This window comes from Taudactylus pleione, unplaced genomic scaffold (genome assembly GCF_031769625.1).
Source record: "Taudactylus pleione unplaced genomic scaffold, aTauple2 ptg000199l, whole genome shotgun sequence".
NCBI lineage: Eukaryota > Metazoa > Chordata > Amphibia > Anura > Myobatrachidae > Taudactylus > Taudactylus pleione.
The window spans coordinates 5,761,497-5,777,500 of record NW_028284601.1 but is presented as its reverse complement, the minus strand read 5'-3'; the positions used below and the strand labels follow the sequence as shown (position 1 = coordinate 5,777,500).

Here is a 16,004-nt window from a genome sequence, read left to right as displayed (position 1 = left end):
AGCGTGTTCAATACTTTTTCCCTGTGTCATTTCACATTATTTCACATATCCTCGATCCCAATACACATTATTACACATAACTTAATTTCTGGATTTCTTTACATGTGTGGATTGCATGGGTTGTTGCTGATATTTGGTGAAAATTGCATTACAATAGTCCCATTACAAATATATAGTTACTGAGCAAAATGTTCATGAGTTCGCAACTTATTTTACCCTCTGTATGTATGTATGTGTGTGTGTGTGTGTGTGTGTGTGTGTGTGTATGTATATATATATATATATATATATATATATATATATATACACACACGCACGCACACACAGCGGTATATGCATATCTGTGGTTCACCTGGCCACTATACATACTCTTAGGCCTCATTTCAATTACCCGTGTGTGGGCGTGAGTTGCCGTTGCGACGGCGTGGACACTGCAGGAAAGGCACCTAATCTTGCTGCCCGATCTCGCCCTGGACTCGCAGCTTTTTGTACGCAGCCCGTACTTATACATTGCTTGGTCCAGGAACATGCGCTATGCACAAATGCGCAAGATACGTGCCGCAAATGAGCAATACGTTCATCTCTGCAGCTCAGTGTGTTTCACTGTCTGACTACATCATCAGAAATGGGTCTCTGTACGGGTCATTGCACTGTATAAATAAGCTCCACTGTGACTGTCGGAAATAATTGTCAGTCTCTTAAATCTGCATACTGTAGCTCCACTGTCCTAGTTCAGAGGCCCGTGGGATGGTGTTATTTTCATACCATGCTCTGGTAGAAGCATTCAGTGGCACCTTCCACATATTACACTCTTCTATTCCCACATGGGATCCAGTGACGGATGATCTCTACGGTCCTGATCAATTTCTATAATCTCAACCTGGAAGCTGCCAAGATGGGTTCTACCTTTTTTATTTTTTTTTAATTAATCTGGAAGCAAATACATTTCTAAGACCAATGCATTTTGCTAATTTTCACTTTTTCTATAACTGCTGTCGCTGCTGGTGGGGTCAGGTTCTTTTTCATCCCTCAGTGACTGACTCTTTTATAGGTATGGGAAGAGGCAGTGAGCAATCCTTGAATGATTTAATTATACTTGTCATGTAGGAACATTTTTTTAATATTTCCCATTTATCAGACACACCCGTTTCATTACCAGTACATGGCTCATCATTTATCCTATGCTTTCCCTCTCATCTAATAGTCCTCCCTTTTTCCTCTCCCTCTCACCCCCGCCTCTCTAACACTGTCCATTCGTTCTAAACCTTAACAGCACCCAGTTACTGGCCTGCTGCCTGAATGCGGCCTGCATGGGATTGGTGGACGCTGGCCTCCCTATGCGCTCTATGTTCTGTGGGGTCACCTGTGTCCTGGACGTTGATGATCAATTAATCCTCGATCCCAACACTAAACAGCAAAAGGTCGGTCACTACGCAATGTGGGTAAATATATTTTGCAAGTTAACTTTAAGCATATTCTTAGGTTTTATTTCGGGAAGTGGATGGGCCAGGCTGAAGTTGGCTATTTTATAAAATCTCACTTGATGGGGCATTTTGCATGCGGGGCCAGATATCGGCGCTACAGAGATACGGGGACGCGACTTGGGCTGGTGCAGAGTGTAACGGAAGTCAATCGCAAGATGTGTCGGCGAAACCGACTTGCCCTCTCCTCTAAATCTGCCCCTTAGTCTTCTGGACTGTATAACAGTGTCAGACCTTGTATCATGTATTTGTGAGCAGCACCTATGTATTACGCAGAGTTTTAAGTACATAGGTAATAGCTTGCGCGTTGCAGGAAGCTGTGTGGTTCCGGTGCTTTAACTGGAAGATTTTAAAGCGGCAATCATTTAAAACGCAAAATCAACCTTTTAAGTTATTGCCGCTTTAAATCTATGGCTAAAACGGTCAGAATAGCGCCGGCTCCTGCAACTCGCAGGGTATTACATTTGGTCAGAAGCCAATTAACCTACCAGTATGTCTTTGTAGTATGGGAGGAAAGTAGGGTAACCAGAGGAAACTCTCCCAAACATGGGGAAAACATGTAAACTCCACACACAGGGCCCCAGTAGGAACCAACAACATGTGAAGCAGCAATGCTAAACACTGTGCTACCATGATCCCAATTTATATATACCTCTGTAATTGAGAGTACTAGCTGATTATATTTTAGGCCACATATCTGTGCTTGCACTAATTGTGTGATAGTACCTTTAGGAATATCATTTGTGTACTATAAAATGCCCGTAGGAAAGCCTTGTCTGTTGCAAACACTCTCAAACAGGTTAGCCATCCGCTCTTAGGGCTTTATTTACGAAGCAGCCGCTGCTTCCCGGTGTGTTGCAGGTGAAAACTAAAAACGGCGCCCACAGTCAGTGTAACGCAGGCCGGGCCAGTCACGGGCCAGCAAGTGCATTGATTCAGAGATGGAAGCAACTCCCATCGTGACTGCGTCTTTGTAAGCTGCGACTGTGCACAAATCCGCAAATGTCGTAGCCGGCTTTGCAAGTCCAACAGCTTACATAAATATAACAACAGCGGACACCAGGCCTGATTCAGACCCGCTCGCCTACCGTCTGGGGCCGGCCCCACTGACATCACAAGTGATGTCAGTGGGAGTGCCTTCGGCTCTGATAGAGCCGAAAGCACTCCAGGGCTTGCGGCAACAAGACCCTACCACAAGGGTCTCGTCGCAAGCCCGATGGTCTTGACCATCGCGACCATCTTTTTGACCGCTCGCTATAGCTGTGGGTGGTCACCCACAGCTATGCGAGGAGCGGACCGGAGGCCGCTCTAAAATTAAGAAGGACGGCCCTGATTCAGAGCGAGCGCTCTGTCAGAGCGTCTGGCTCTGAATCAGGGCCACAGATCAGTCGATTATCGAAGTTCTTAGTAACCCTATGTTCACGCAGAATGGCCGACAGAACTAAGACGCCAGAGCCTTAACAGCTGTGTACAGGATTGCAGTCAGACAGTGATACTCCCCCGAAATGGTTGAGACACTCGTTAGTTACCACCCGCAAACGGTCCTTGACTGTCAATCACTTTGCAAATGCTCTCTGCGACCACCGTCTCAAGTCCATTGTGGCACATGCACAGTAGAAATAAGTATCGGCCATTTGCGAAAACATCGGTATAGCGACAATCTGAATAAGACCAATAGAACCACCAGTCATACATGACCTAATATTCATTCAGTGAAAGACCAAATAATGCATAGGTGACTGAGACTAATTATTATATGTTATATTATGTTGTGTTACCAGGAGAGCCGTGCTGTGCTGACATTTGCGATAGAGAGTACAGAAAATAAAGTATTAATGGTTTCATCTAGAGGCGTATATTCATCTGCAGAGGTAAGTGCCTAACGCGTGTACTTCTCTCTTTCTCCTAATACACAGACTTCAGGATGTTCACCCTCACCTCCTCCTAATACACAGACCTCTCACCTGCCTTCTCTTTCTACTCCTCCTAATACACAGACATCAGGACATGGACCGCTCTCCTCCTCCTAATACACAGACATCAGGATACATACCTTTCTCCTCCTCCTAATACACAGACATCAGGACATGGACCTCTCTCTTCCTCCTAATATACAAACATCAGGACACAGACCTCTCACCTCATCCTAATACACAGACATCAGGATACAGACCTCTCTCCTCCGAATGCACAGACATCAGGATACAGACCCCTCACCTACTCCGAATGCACAGACATCAGGATACAGATCCCTCACCTCCTCCTAATACACAGACATTAGGATACAGATCTCTCACCTCCTCCTAATACACAGACATTAGGATACAGATCTCTCACCTCCTCCTAATACACAGACATCAGTACACAGACCTCTCACCACCTCCTAATACGCAGACCTCAGGATACAGATCTCTCTCCTCCTCCTAATACACAGACATCAGGACATGGACCTCTCTCCTCCTCCTAATGCATAGACATCAGGAAACAGACCTCTCCCCTCATCCTAATACACAGACCTTTTACCTCCTCCTAATACACAGACATCAGGACACGGACCTCTCTCCTCCTAATACACAGACATCAGGACACAGACCTCTCACCTCCTCCTAATACACAGACATCAGGACACAGACCTCTCACCACCTCCTAATACACAGACATCAGGACATGGACCTCTCTCCTCCTCCTAATACACAGACATCAGGATACGGGCCCCTCACCTACTCCTAATACACAGATATCAGGATACAGACCTCTCCTCCTCCTAATACACAGACATCAGGATACAGACCTCTCACCTCCTCCTAATACACAGACATTAGGATACAGACCTCTCACCTCCTAATACACAGGCTTCAGTACACAGACGTCTCACCTCTTCCTAATACACAGACATCAGGATACAGACCCCTCATCTCCTCCTAATACACAGACCTCAGTACACAGACCTCTCACCACCTCCTAATACACAGACCTCAGGATACAGATCTCTCTCCTCCTCATAATACACAGACCTCAGGACACAGACCTCTCACCTCCTCCTAATACACAGACATCAGGACATGGACCTCTCTCCTCCTCCTAATACACAGACATCAGGATACGGACCCCTCACCTACTCCTAGTACACAGATATCAGGATACAGACCTCTCACCTCCTCCTAATACACAGACATTAGGATACAGACCTCTCACCTCCTCCTAATATACAGACTTCAGTATACAGATCTCTCTCCTCCTCCTAATACACAGACATCAGGACATGGACCTCTCTCCTCCTCCTAATGCATAGACATCAGGAAACAGACCTCTCCCCTCATCCTAATACACAGACCTTTTACCTCCTCCTAATACACAGACATCAGGACACGGACCTCTCACCTCCTCCTAATACACAGACATCAGGACACAGACCTCTCACCACCTCCTAATACACAGACATCAGGACATGGACCTCTCTCCTCCTCCTAATACACAGACATCAGGATACGGACCCCTCACCTACTCCTAATACACAGATATCAGGATACAGACCTCTCCTCCTCCTAATACACAGACATCAGGATACAGACCTCTCACCTCCTCCTAATACACAGACATTAGGATACAGACCTCTCACCTCCTCCTAATACACAGACTTCAGTACACAGACGTCTCACCTCTTCCTAATACACAGACCTCAGGATACAGATCTCTCTCCTCCTCATAATACACAGACCTCAGGACACAGACCTCTCACCTCCTCCTAATACACAGACATCAGGACATGGACCTCTCTCCTCCTCCTAATACACAGACATCAGGATACGGACCCCTCACCTACTCCTAGTACACAGATATCAGGATACAGACCTCTCACCTCCTCCTAATACACAGACATTAGGATACAGACCTCTCACCTCCTCCTAATATACAGACTTCAGTACACAGACCTCTCACCTCTTCCTAATACACAGACATCTGGATACAGATCTCTCACCTCCTCCCAATACACAAACATCAGGATACAGTGACTCGTAACAGTAAGGCCACGTATTAGACAATATATTGGAGGATTTGTTGTTTTGAGGCAAATTGGAACGACCTATCGTCCACATCGCATATTGTGTGTGCTCAATAGTGCATTCACGTGCGTCGTTCATCGCAATTTCACATCTGATGTGCTGCACGTGAGTTGGGAAGATGTTGTGAGCGATGTGGTGCAGTGTATGCTCAGCCAGAAGAGCACAAGATATATTGGTCCAGTCTTTCCTCTGAAGACATCACCTGAGCTCCTAGTGATCTACACGGTGATTGCATAGTGTGTACAGGAGAAGATTAATTGCATATAATCCTCTGACATGATATATTGTGCTGTCATTCGGTAGATTGCACAATGTGTATGCTCTATATCATGTGTCCTGGGATGAAGGCAGATTGGAATGACAATCGTGTCTTTTGGATGTCGTTCTGATGTGTACCCGACCTGAGGTGATCGCAGAATGTTTGCAATAGGTATCGCTCATCTGCCTGATGTGGGTCAAATTTGTATTGTTGTCTATTTAGTATCGGCCCTAGATTGGTAGATGGGTCTCCTAATGCCTGGCTGTGAGTGGTAGAATTGTAAGGATAATTGTAGCTCCTGTGTTGCATCAACTTGTATGTACATTTTGTTTGCTGATTTCAATCTTCTATAGCAGTGATTCCCAACCTCGGTCCTCAAGGCACACTAACAGTCCTGTTTTTTGTGATATCCATGCTTATGCACAGATGGTTAAATCAAAACAACTGAGGTACTAATTAAGTCACGTGTTCAAGTTTGGCTATACTTAAAACCTGGACTGTTAGTGTGCCTTGAGGACTGTGGTTGGGAAACGCTGTTCTGTACACTGTAAACTGTTTCATATGCCGATTTCTAGATTACATACATTGGGGGCTGTTTCATATGCCGATTTCTAGATTACATACATTGGGGGCTGTTTCATATGCCGATTTCTAGATTACATACATTGGGGGCTGTTTTATATGCCGATTTCTAGATTACATACATTGGGGGCTGTTTTATATGCCGATTTCTAGATTACATACATTGGGGGGCCGTTTCATATGCCGATTTCTAGATTACATACATTGGGGGCTGTTGCATATGCCGATTTCTAGATTACATACATTGGGGGCTGTTTTATATGCGATTTCTAGATTACAATCATTGGGGGCTGTTTTATATGCCGATTTTCTAGATTATATACATTGGGGGCTGTTTCATATGCAGATTTCTAGATTACATAAATTGGGGGCCGATTCATATGCCGATTTCTAGATTACATACATTGGGGGCCGTTTCATATGCCGATTTCTAGATTACATACATTGGGGGGCTGTTTCATATGCGATTTCTAGATTACATACATTGGGGGGCTGTTTCATATGCGATTTCTAGATTACATACATTGGGGGGCTGTTTCATATGCCGATTTTCTAGATTACATACAGTGTCGTGCAAAAGTATTCACCCCCCCTTGGCTTTTTACCTCTTTTGTTACATTACAACCTGTATTTTTATTTTTTTTTATCTGAATTTTATATGATGGATCTGCACAAAATAGTTTAATTTGGTGACGTGAAATGAGAAAAATATATATATAAAAAAAGAATCTTTATAAATTAAATTCTGAAAATTGACATATGCAATGCATATGTCATCACCACCTTTGCTCTGAAGCCCCTCAAAAGTTCTGGTGCAACCAATTACCTTCGGAAGTCACATAATTAGTGAAATGAAGTCCACCTGTATGATATCTAGGTGTCACATGATCTGTCAGTATAAACACACCTTTTCTGAAAGGCCCCAGAGGCTGCAACACCACTAAGCAAGAGGCATCACACCATGAAGACCAAGGAGCTCTCCAAACAAGTCAGGGACAGTTTTTGAGAAGTACAATTCTGGGTTGGGTTATAAAGAAAATATCCAAATCTTTGATGATCCCCTGGCGCACAATCAAATCCATCATCATCAAATGGAAACAACATGGTGCCAAGAGAGGGCCGCCCACCAAAACTCACAGACCGGACAAGGAGGGCATTAATCAGAGAGGCAGCACAGAGACCAAAGGTAACCCTGAAGGAGCTGCAGAGTTCCACAGCAGAGACTGGTGTATCTGTGCATGTGACCACAATAAGCCGTACACTCCATAGAGCTGGGCTTTATGGAAGAGTGGCCAGAAAAAAGCCATTACTTAGTGATAAAAATAAGAAGACACGATTTGAGTTTGCTCTGGTCAGATGAGACTAAAATTGAACTTTTCGGCCACCAAGGAAAACGCTATGTCAGGGATCAAACCCAACACATCCCATCGCCCTAAGAACACCATCCCCACAGAGAAACATGGTGGTGGCAGCATCATGCTGTGGGGATGTTTTTCAGCAGCAGGGACTGGGAAACTGATTCGAGTCGAGGGAAAGATGGATGGTGCTAAATACAGGGATATTCTTGAGCAAAACCTGTTTCAATCTGCCTGTGATTTGAGACTGGGATGGAGGTTCACCTTCCAGCACGACAATGACCCGAAGCATACTGCTAAAGCAACCCTCGAGTGGTTTAAGGGGAAACATTTAAATGTGTTGGAATGGCTTAGTCAAAACCCAGATCTCAATCCAATTAAGAGGTTTTTTTGGGGGGTGGTTAAGGTTAGGCACCCCTATGGGGGAGGGTTAGGGATAGGCACCCCCCGAAGGGTTAGGTCTAGGGAGCAGTAAGGGGGGTTAGGGTTAGGCACCACTAAGAGGGGGGACAGGGGAGGTTAGCATACTTACCTGCCTCTGTTGGGATTTTCATCCTGTCGGGCAGCCGCCGCTGGCATATCAATCCCATTCCCTTCTAGCACACACTGCTATTGCAACAAACTGCTAAAATACACACCAAAGTGTGCTAGAAGCACCAGATCAGATAGCGACACCCCAGGCAGGAAAGAGTAACTGCGTGTGTTGTGACAGGTGCAGGGTGCTAGAATGAACACTAGTAGTGCAGGGCCTGGCATGCACGATTTCACGATTCTCCAATCCACCAATATGCTCCTTTGCCGATCTGTACCAGCGATTCGCAGATCATTTTCACCAAAAAAACGGATCTGCCAATCGTGAAAGGCTCATCCTTTTACTAGTAACGGTCTGCAAAACCGCTGATCAGTACCATACACTGGCAATCTACAGCCCCGATTGGTCACCGAATCCGATCACTTTTTGGTCGGAATCGGCAGTTGGTGAAACCCATACAATGTTTTACACAGTCCTCTGCAGAATGCCCCCAACTGATTGCTGATGTACGGGCCCCATAACGCTGTAGTGCTGCTCATATCTGCTGCGCATTAGGTCCTGGTCCATTAAGTAGAGTCACATATATAATATTACATTTCTGAAATTCTATGAAAGATATTATTTCCATGCAGCGGGAGAGAATAGTCATTTAACGTTCCTAGCAAGATTTATACAGTGTGAATAATGAAGATGAAATATTGTGTTTGGAGGATGGATACTGACATTACACTGTATAAATCATGCTAGGAACGCTAAATGACTTCTTTTTCTGCTGCATGAAAATTATTCATAGAATTTCAGATATTTATAATGCAATATAATTTACTATCACCTTTTTTTTTTTTTTACTATCCTTTTTATACATTAAAATCTTATTGGTCTAGTCTGTGTACAGATTTTATTTCTTATAATTGATTCTCTTCTTAGCATAATCCATAAATTTCAGAAGTCTCCTGTGAAAAAGGAGGTGGGATCTGGCCCGCTGCCAAGCAACGCACATGGCGGCGCGGTCCCGGAACACTGCTACTGACAGTGAGGCTCGTCCATGGTACTGGCTGGCAGGGCTGCCTCCAAGGACTGGTCTAGAGTATTCAGCTGGGTACACACTATACGATGTATCGTTCTGCCGCGGATCGTCTAGTATAGTGCGTACGGCCGATCGGTCGTTCCCGACTGTTAATTGCATTGTCCTGCTCTTCTGCACCGCACATGGGACAATGCAATGAACGGCACGGTGTAGTTACACGCAGCATGTAATGATACATCGCGCCGTTGTACACCGGATCATGCAGGGTATATTGCACACGTGTGATGTCAATGTATCGTTGCATCGCGACGCCGCTGGGTCGCAACGTTTTATGGTGTTTACCCAGTTTAAAAGCTGACATGTGGACACTTGGTAATGCCCATTGCCATCTGTTGAACATGTTGTAATACTTTTCTCATGGGAAATATTTTATACCAGCAATGAATTTGTTATTTAAGGTGAAAATGGTGACAAAGGAGGTCAGCAGTTATAAATATGAGATTCATATTACTTACGGTGATGAGCACAAATTGTTTTTTTGTGAATCTTTTGCTGGTTGTCAGTCTTGGGTGTGTGTATAAGAGCGCAGTTGGCAACAATGAGAAGTAATTTCCAGGGGGGCACTGCTGATGGGTCGTGCTTCAAAGCTCATCACTCCTGATGCTGTCTCTGCAGAGTGTGGAGCATTATTTTTCATTTTAAGCACTTATCTTCTATAAATATTACCGTGTAAGAGCTATATAGTACAAGACCAGCGGAAGAGTGGCATGGGGTTTTTGTTTCATTGTTTTTGCGGTTTGCAATAGAGAAAATCAGACTTTTGCTAGGACAAATCTTTAGAACCTGGCATTGTCCCTGTAATTTAGGGCAATTGCCAACTGTGTAAGAGGTGACATTCAGACTAGGATTGGGGCAGTTGGACCTATGAGCTGTAATGCAGACAAAGGCTTGAACTATGACAAGAGGCCCAGGTCTCTGTTATGGGAGCATAAGCACAAGCTTCTCCGGGTCTCGGGTATGGAAGCAGGGCCGCAAGCCCAGGCTCCTCCAGGTCATAGGTATGGGAGCAGGGATGCCGACACCTCAGGGTCTCATGTATGGGAGCTGGGATGCAGGCCGTCCAGGCCTCCGATACAAGAGCTGGGATGCAGGCCATCCAGTCCTCGTGTACAAGAGCTGGGATGCAGGCCATCCAGTCCTCGTGTATAAGAGCTGGGACGCAGGCCATCCAGGCCTCGTGTATAAGAGCTGGGACGCAGGCCATCCAGGCCTCGTGTATAAGAGGTGGGACGCAGGCCATCCATACAGGCCTCGTGTACAAGAGCTGGGACGCAGGCCATCCATACAGGCCTCGTGTACAAGAGCTGGGACGCAGGCCATCCATACAGGACTCGTGTACAAGAGCTGGGACGCAGGCCATCCAGACCTCGGGTATGAGAGCTGGGACGCAGGCCATCCAGACCTCGGGTATGAGAGCTGGGACGCAGGCCATCCAGACCTCGGGTACAAGAGCTGGGACGCAGGCCATCCAGGTCTCGTGTACAAGAGCTGGGACGCAGGCCATCCAGACCTCGTGTATGAGAGCAGGGGTGCAGACAATTATATGACACTATGTGCATTCATCTGCAATATAAGCCAAATGTACTTTTGTTTTTTTAAATTAAAGGGATAAACCTGAAGCTGCTGCCAGGAAAGATGACATAATTTCCACATGCTAATTCTCCCCCAGATCCCCTGCCTTCCCTGTGCTGTGTATTGTTTGATAAAAAAAATTGTTTTCGTGGAACATAACAACATGAATAATGAATGGGAGCTGAGTACTGTTGTAACCCCACATGTGCCAATATGCTGGTATTTACTCTCGGCAAGGCTGGCAACCTCTGTGCTGAGCTAATTGCAAATCATTTCCCGTGCCTGCCAGGCAAGAAGCTCCTGCATGTGGCCAGCCGATCAGAATCATCCCTTGGTAATTGATGGACTATCTCTGACCATGTGTAATTTCCAGACAGCAAACAAATAATGCAGCCCAGAATTCACAAACCTGGCATGCCAACCCCTCTTTTCATCTGCAACGCTTGGCACTAATGTGTGCTCGTGACCAGGTGTCTGAACAATGAGCTACCACCAGCTGGTTAACTGTTTGAAGAGGCTGCTTAGAGCTGTTGTCGCCAGGCAACTAAAGTGTTTAAATAAAGTGTTTAGCGGAGGTTTAAGGTACAATGCAGTTGTGTACTCGTCTCATACCTGCAGCATAGACACAGGCATAGATCACTCATTGGTTACATTTGTAATAAGTACTGTATACACCCATAACTCTGTCACTACACCTCCATTCAGTCTTGTAGCTCTCACCTCCCATATTTCCAATACACACCTGTCACTATACCTCCACCCTATCCTGCAATTCTCTCTACCTCCACCCTATCCTGCAATTCTCTCTACTATCCCTGTACTGACCATACAAAACACTGTCACTACACCTCCCTCCTGTTTGCTCTTCTCTCTGCTATTCCTGTACTGAGGACCTGTTTCAGAGCCGGACGCTATTTGCGGACGCTCGTTCAGAAAAAGGGACTGGCTATTTAAATTGAGCGCTCGCTCCTTGCGGTCTGTTGACGCCTCTATGTCTGAGCGAGCGAACGAAACATGCGCTCGGTATTTTGTAAAGACGCCCCTTGGCCGCTCGCATCATACGTCATCTCCGCTATTTATTTGATTAATCGAGTACAGCGAAAGGCGTATGAACGGCTCGCTATTCTTGTGGTAGCATTTTCCTACCGCAATCATGCGAGCAGTTCAGGCTAAAAGACAACCAACTGACGTGGTCGATGACGCTGCTTTGTTAATTATGCACACCCTTAAAACGCCCGTTTTGACCGTTTGGCACGCCTGCGTTCGGATCTCCACTCCCCGTTTTCAAGCACCTTCCCCTGTTACCACCCACAAACTCCTCATCCTGTCACTCAAATTAGCAGGCACTTGCTGTTTTGCGAGCGCACGATTTCCGACCGCAATGACTGGTTGGCGCATGCGCATTACGACCCATACGCATGCGCAGATGTGCGAACATCGCTCGGAGCGAACGAGCGGCCGCTTACGAGCGGCTCTGAATCAGGCCCTGAGTGCACAAATACTGTCAATGCACCTCTATCCTGCCTGCTGTTCACTCCCATTTTCCTGTACTGACCATACAGAACGCTCACTATTAACTGTTCCTGTATTGAACGTATACAGCACTGTCACTGCACCCCACCCTGCTTATAGTTCTCTCCACTGTTCCCCTGTAATGACCATACGTAGGGCCTGATTCAGCACGGATCGCTATTGCGACAGCGGGCGCAGACGGACGATTGTTGCGTACTGCGTAAGCATCGCAGTGCGCGTGCATGAGTTAGCATTGCGATCACTTTGTGATCACTCGTACAGATACAAAGCCATCGTAGGCAGAGGGACGGGACATCAGTGTTTGGGGGTGGTGACTGGGGAGTGGTTGGAGAAATGCAGGCGCGCCTGTCCGTTTGTATGCCGTTGCATGGGCGTGCAGAAATTAGCCACTGTAACGGTATACGCAGCCTGAGTGCTCACTGTGTGACGAGATTAATAAATTCTGAGTAAGGTCAGGGCTGTTGTAATTGTACATGAGGGCCCGATGTTACTCGATGTTCCCGATGTAAACACAGAATTGCATGGTATTACGGGTGTGCGGAAGCCGTAGTGGACGGGTCTATGCTGGCATTGCAGTTGCAGACATTAGCATATTTTCGCGGCAGACCTGCGTGCGTAATCGCAGCTGTGATCGCTGTAGCGATCCGTAATGATTCTGGCCCATAGATACATAGATGCACTGTACCGTCATCCTGCCTTGTCCTCTCTACTATTCCTGTACTGACCCTTCTCAACTCTGCCACTACAACTGTCTTGTACTTCTCTCCATTATTCCTATATGGACAATACCCAACTCTGGGCCCAATTCAGGACGGATCGCAACTGCGATTACACAGGCAGTCTTACTGAGATAGCACAACACAAGGACGCCCACTTTACCTTACACACATCCGTAACACTTAGCAAGACTCCAAAACCATCGGTAACATCGAGTACAATCGCAGCCTCACATACACATTCACAAGGTCTGACCTTACTCAGGAATTGCTAACCTCAGCGTACACAAGCAGCGTATGGCATCGCAGTGGATAATTTATGCACGCCCCACCAAAACGCTGTTTAAACGCACTGGCATGCCTGTATTCGATGACACACCTCCATCCTGCTCTTCTGCACTCTGCTGTTCCTGTACTGCCCCCTCACATCTCCATCATTTTCTTGTAGCACTGTTATTACTGCACATACCTGTCACTATACCTCCATCCTGTCCCTCTGCTCTCTGCTGTTCCTGTACTGTCCCCTCACATCTCATCCTTTTCTTGTAGCACTGTTATTACTGCACACACCTGTCACTATACCTCCATCCTGTCCCTCTGCTCTCTGCTGTTCCTGTACAGTTCCCTCACATCTCATCCTTTTCTTGTAGCACTGTTAATACTGCACACACCTGTCACTACACCTCCACCCTGCCCTGCTGCTCTCTGCTGTTCCTGTACTGCCCCCTCACATCTCCATCATTTTCTTGTAGCTGTTACTACATACACCTCACTACACCTCCATCCTGCCCTGCTGCTCTCTGCTGTTCCTGTACTATCCCCTCACATCTCCATCCTTTTCTTGTAGCACAGTTATTACTGCACACACCTGTCACTATACCTCCATCCTGTCCCTCTGCTCTCTGCTGTTCCTGTACTGTCCCCTCACATCTCCATCCTTTTCTTGTAGCACAGTTATTACTGCACACACCTGTCACTATACCTCCAACCTGCCCCTCTGCTCTCTGCTGTTCCTGTACAGTCCCCTCACATCTCATCCTTTTCTTGTAGCACTGTTAATACTGCACACACCTGTCACTACACCTCCATCCTGCTTTGCTGCTCTCTCTGCTGTTCCTGTACTGTCCCCTCACATCTCATCCTTTTCTTGTAGCACTGTTAATACTGCACACACCTGTCACTACACCTCCATCCTGTCCCTCTGCTCTCTGCTGTTCCTGTACTGTCCCCTCACATCTCAACCTTTTCTTGTAGCACAGTTATTACTGCACACACCTGTCACTATGCCTCCATCCTGCCCCTCTGCTCTCTGCTGTTCCTGTACTGTCCCCTCACATCTCCATCCTTTTCTTGTAGCACTGTTATTACTGCACACACCTGTCACTATACCTCCATCCTGCTCTGCTGCTCTCTGCTGTTCCTGTACTGTCCCCTCACATCTCCATCCTTTTCTTGTAGCACAGTTATTTATTGCACACACCTGTCACTACACCTCCATCCTGTACCTCTGCTGTTCCTGTACTGTCCCCTCACATCTCCATCCTTTTCTTGTAGCACTGTTATTACTGCACACACCTGTCACTATACCTCCATCCTGTCCCTCTGCTCTCTGCTGTTCCTGTACAGTCCCCTCACATCTCATCCTTTTCTTCTAGCACAGTTATTACTGCACACACCTGTCACTATGCCTCCATCCTGTCCCTCTGCTCTCTGCTGTTCCTGTACAATCCCCTCACATCTCAACCTTTTCTTGTAGCACAGTTATTACTGCATACACCTGTCACTACACCTCCATCCTGTACCTCTGCTGTTCCTGTACTGCCCCCTCACATCTCCATCCTTTTCTTGTAGCACTGTTATTACTGCACACACCTGTCACTACACCTCCATCCTGTCCCTCTGCTGTTCCTGTACTGTCCCCTCACATCTCCATCCTTTTCTTGTAGCACTGTTATTACTGCACACACCTGTCACTATACCTCCATCCTGCCCTGCTGCTCTCTGCTGTTCCAGTACAGTCCCCTCACATCTCATCCTTTTCTTGTAGCACTGTTAATACTGCACACACCTGTCACTACACCTCCATCCTGCTTTGCTGCTCTCTCTGCTGTTCCTGTACTGTCCCCTCACATCTCATCCTTTTCTTGTAGCACTGTTAATACTGCACACACCTGTCACTACACCTCCATCCTGCTCTGCTGCTCTCTGCTGTTCCTGTACTGTCCCCTCACATCTCATCCTTTTCTTGTAGCACTGTTATTACTGCACACACCTGTCACTACACCTCCATCCTGTCCCTCTGCTGTTCCTGTACTGTCCCCTCACATGTTATCCTTATCTTGTAGCACTGTTATTACTGCACACACCTGTCACTACACCTCCATCCTGTCCCTCTTCTGTTCCTGTACTGTCCCCTCACATGTCATCCTTATCTTGTAGCACTGTTATTACTGCACACACCTGTCACTATACCTCCATCCTGTCCCTCTGCTCTCTGCTGTTCCTGTACAGTCCCCTCACATCTCATCCTTTTCTTGTAGCACTGTTATTACTGCACACACCTGTCACTATGCCTCCATCCTGCCCCTCTGCTCTCTGCTGTTCCTGTACAGTCCCCTCACATCTCATCCTTTTCTTGTAGCACTGTTAATACTGCGCACACCTGTCACTATACCTCCATCCTGTCCCTCTGCTCTCTGCTGTTCCTGTACAATCCCCTCACATCTCAACCTTTTCTTGTAGCACAGTTATTACTGCACACACCTGTCACTACACCTCCATCCTGCCCCTCTGCTCTCTGCTGTTCCTGTACAATCCCCTCAC

General features: G+C 46.5%; 1 protein-coding gene across 1 annotated transcript in view; it reads left to right on the top strand.

Annotated features, from left to right (window-relative positions):
• EXOSC5 (exosome component 5) overlaps positions 1 to 16,004 on the top strand; it is a 44,210-nt gene that overhangs the window by 24,231 nt on the left and 3,975 nt on the right. The window contains exons 4-5 of the mRNA XM_088477060.1: positions 1,281 to 1,421; positions 3,263 to 3,352. Coding sequence (XP_088333186.1) covers positions 1,281 to 1,421; positions 3,263 to 3,352 — 231 coding nt within the window. The remainder of the gene's footprint in view (positions 1 to 1,280; positions 1,422 to 3,262; positions 3,353 to 16,004) is intronic.